Below are 2,769 nucleotides of genomic sequence, written 5' to 3' on the forward strand. Positions count from 1 at the left end.
ATATATATATATATATATATAAGTATGTGTATGTATATGTTTGTGTATCTGTATTTGTCCCCCCAGCATCTCTTGACAACTGATGCTGGTATGTTTACGCCCCCATAACTTAGTGGTTCGGCAACAGGGAACAATAGAATAAGTACTAGGCTTACAAAGAATAAACTCTGGGGTCAATTTGCTCGACTATAGGCGGTGCTCCAGCATGGCCACAGTCAAATGACTGAAGCAAGTCAAAGAATAAAAGAATAAAATTCATGAGCTGAAATTTTCTCACATTCTACCAAATGAATACCTGTTCACATTTTACATTGAGTTTGTCTTTTTGGAAACAGGTGTGCAATTGGAAAAGAATTTGAGGTATTTTACTCGACAGTATGTCTCATTAATAAACCAAGCATCTTCTTGTTTTTAGTCTTGAATGAAATAAATTACAGGTGTGAATATTGTAGGTGTGTTTATTTCTTTGTTCAATTATTTTTTTAATGTTTTCTTTGCCATACCGGCTTGGACCAGATGAATAACTACTACCAAATTGCAGGTCTGGCTGTCTGGCTTCAGCTTCAGTGCCATTGCGTGGCACCTTGGGCAAGTGTCTTCTACTATAGCCTTGGGCCAATAAAAGCCTTGTGAGTGGACTTAGTTGATGGAAACAAGCAGGTATGCATACATAAATACATATATATATATATATATATATATATATATATATATAAAAGGTAGATAGATAGATAGATGGATGGACGGATGGACAGCCGGACGGATGGACAGCCGGACGGACAGACAGACAGATGGATGAAGAGGTAGGTAGGTAGTTAGATAGATAGATAGATAGATAGATAGATAGATAGATAGATAGATAGATAGATAGATAGATAGATAGATAGATGAATAGAGAGATAGACGATAGATAGATGAATAGAGAGATAGATGATAGATAGATGAATAGAGAGATAGACGATAGATAGATGAATAGAGAGATAGATGATAGATAGATGAATAGAGAGATAGACGATAGATAGATGAATAGAGAGATAGACGATAGATAGATGAATAGAGAGATAGACGATAGATAGATGATAGATAGATAGATAGATAGATAGATAGGTAGATAGATAGATAGATAGATAGACAGATAGATAGACAGACAGAGATAGATAGATAGATAGATAAATAGACAGATAGCTACATAAATAGATAGATAAATAAGTAGATAGATAGATGAATAGATAAATGATAGATAGATAGATAGATATTGATGCAGGCATGGCTGTGTGGTAAGAAGCTTGCTTCTCAACCACATGATTCCAGGTTCAGTCCCAATGCATGGCACCTCGGACAAGTGTCTTCTGCTATAGCCTGTAGCTGACCAAAGCCTTGTGAGTGAATTTGGTAGATGGAAACAGAAAGAAACTCATTGTAAATATATATACATATTTGTGTGTGCCTCTTTGTCTGTGTTTGTTCCCCGCCACTGCTCAACAGCCAGTGTTCGTGTGTTTATGTCCCCATCACTTAACGGTTCAGCAAAAGAGATCAATAGAATAAATACCAGGCTTTAAAAAAAGAAGTCCTGAGGTCAATTGATTCAGTTAAAAGTTCTTCAAGGTGGTGCCCCAGCATGGCCACAGTCTAATGACTGAAACAAGCAAAAGAGAGCACTTAACTGTGAGTGTCACTGTCATATAAACAGTATAATTCGTTTCCAATAAAAACATGAAATATTACCTCCCTTAGAGACAAGTGAGGGTTGGTGACAGGGAGAGCATCTTGTCATAGGAAATCTACTCCAATAATCTTCATCCAGCCCATTCAAGCATAGAAAAGTGGATGTTAAAATGATGATCCTGATAATGACGAGGCGTTGTTTTATAGTTGGATGTCCTACCTGTTCCTTACTCCAACTGTTCCTCAAGTTAGGGATGTTTTATTTCACTCCTCTTAAAAAGCACAGAGCTAGAAAATGATTCTTGTTGACAGATAATATCACCATTTTCCAGCTCAACACTTTTATGAACAGCACAAAAAGAAAATATCCACAAACACATACACAGGTAGGTTGTGCCTTGCTGAGAAAAGAATTACACGAAATGAAATTATTGCAGAAATGAAATTATCAGCCTGTACCCACATGAGAGAAAGTATGTTACTTTCCCTATAAGTCCCACCATGATTATAAACATCAAAATCTGCACCATTGGTCCTCACACAATCACATATTCAGAAATATTTATGGTACAGCTTCAATATTAGAAATGGATGTTATAATTTTCTCTTACCTCATCTCTGCGAGACATAACACGTTTTAACTTCTTTTTTAAAACTTTTTTCATGTCCAGTAAAAACTCCACAGTTCCAGAAGGTTCAAAAGGTTCTCCAGTTGACACCCAAAGAGGACCAAGTGCCAGGCTTTTACTCTGTTGCAGACAGTCAGACAATACAGGTACTGTGTAACAAAAAAACAAAAAAAAAGTATTTGGAGTGAGACATTGGTTTCTTATAAAAGCTCAAAGTCATTTGCAAAATAGAGAAGACCCAACTATTACAGAGAAAGTAAGGTCCTAAAAGCATTAAATTTATCTTTATGCACTCACTGGGGCCTGCCCTTGCACCCAGACTGTCCCTGTTGAGCTTTCTGTCTCTCATATCCCTTACACCCATCCTTCCATCACTCCTCTAACAATGGTATTATTCAGCTGCTGTAATCATATGGTAGCAGAATCTGCACATATTTCTTCCTCTTTGTGCTACTCATTACCCCCCCCCCCC

The 2,769-nt window shown here is 37.0% G+C and overlaps 1 protein-coding gene across 1 annotated transcript in view; it reads right to left on the bottom strand.

Moving 5' to 3' along the window:
- Positions 1–2,769, bottom strand: part of LOC106884146 (doublecortin domain-containing protein 1) — a 143,444-nt gene that overhangs the window by 54,701 nt on the left and 85,974 nt on the right. Inside the window, exon 10 of the mRNA XM_014935382.2 lies at positions 2,280–2,446. Coding sequence (XP_014790868.2) covers positions 2,280–2,446 — 167 coding nt within the window. The remainder of the gene's footprint in view (positions 1–2,279; positions 2,447–2,769) is intronic.

The sequence above is a fragment of the Octopus bimaculoides genome, chromosome 7 (assembly GCF_001194135.2).
Source record: "Octopus bimaculoides isolate UCB-OBI-ISO-001 chromosome 7, ASM119413v2, whole genome shotgun sequence".
NCBI lineage: Eukaryota > Metazoa > Mollusca > Cephalopoda > Octopoda > Octopodidae > Octopus > Octopus bimaculoides.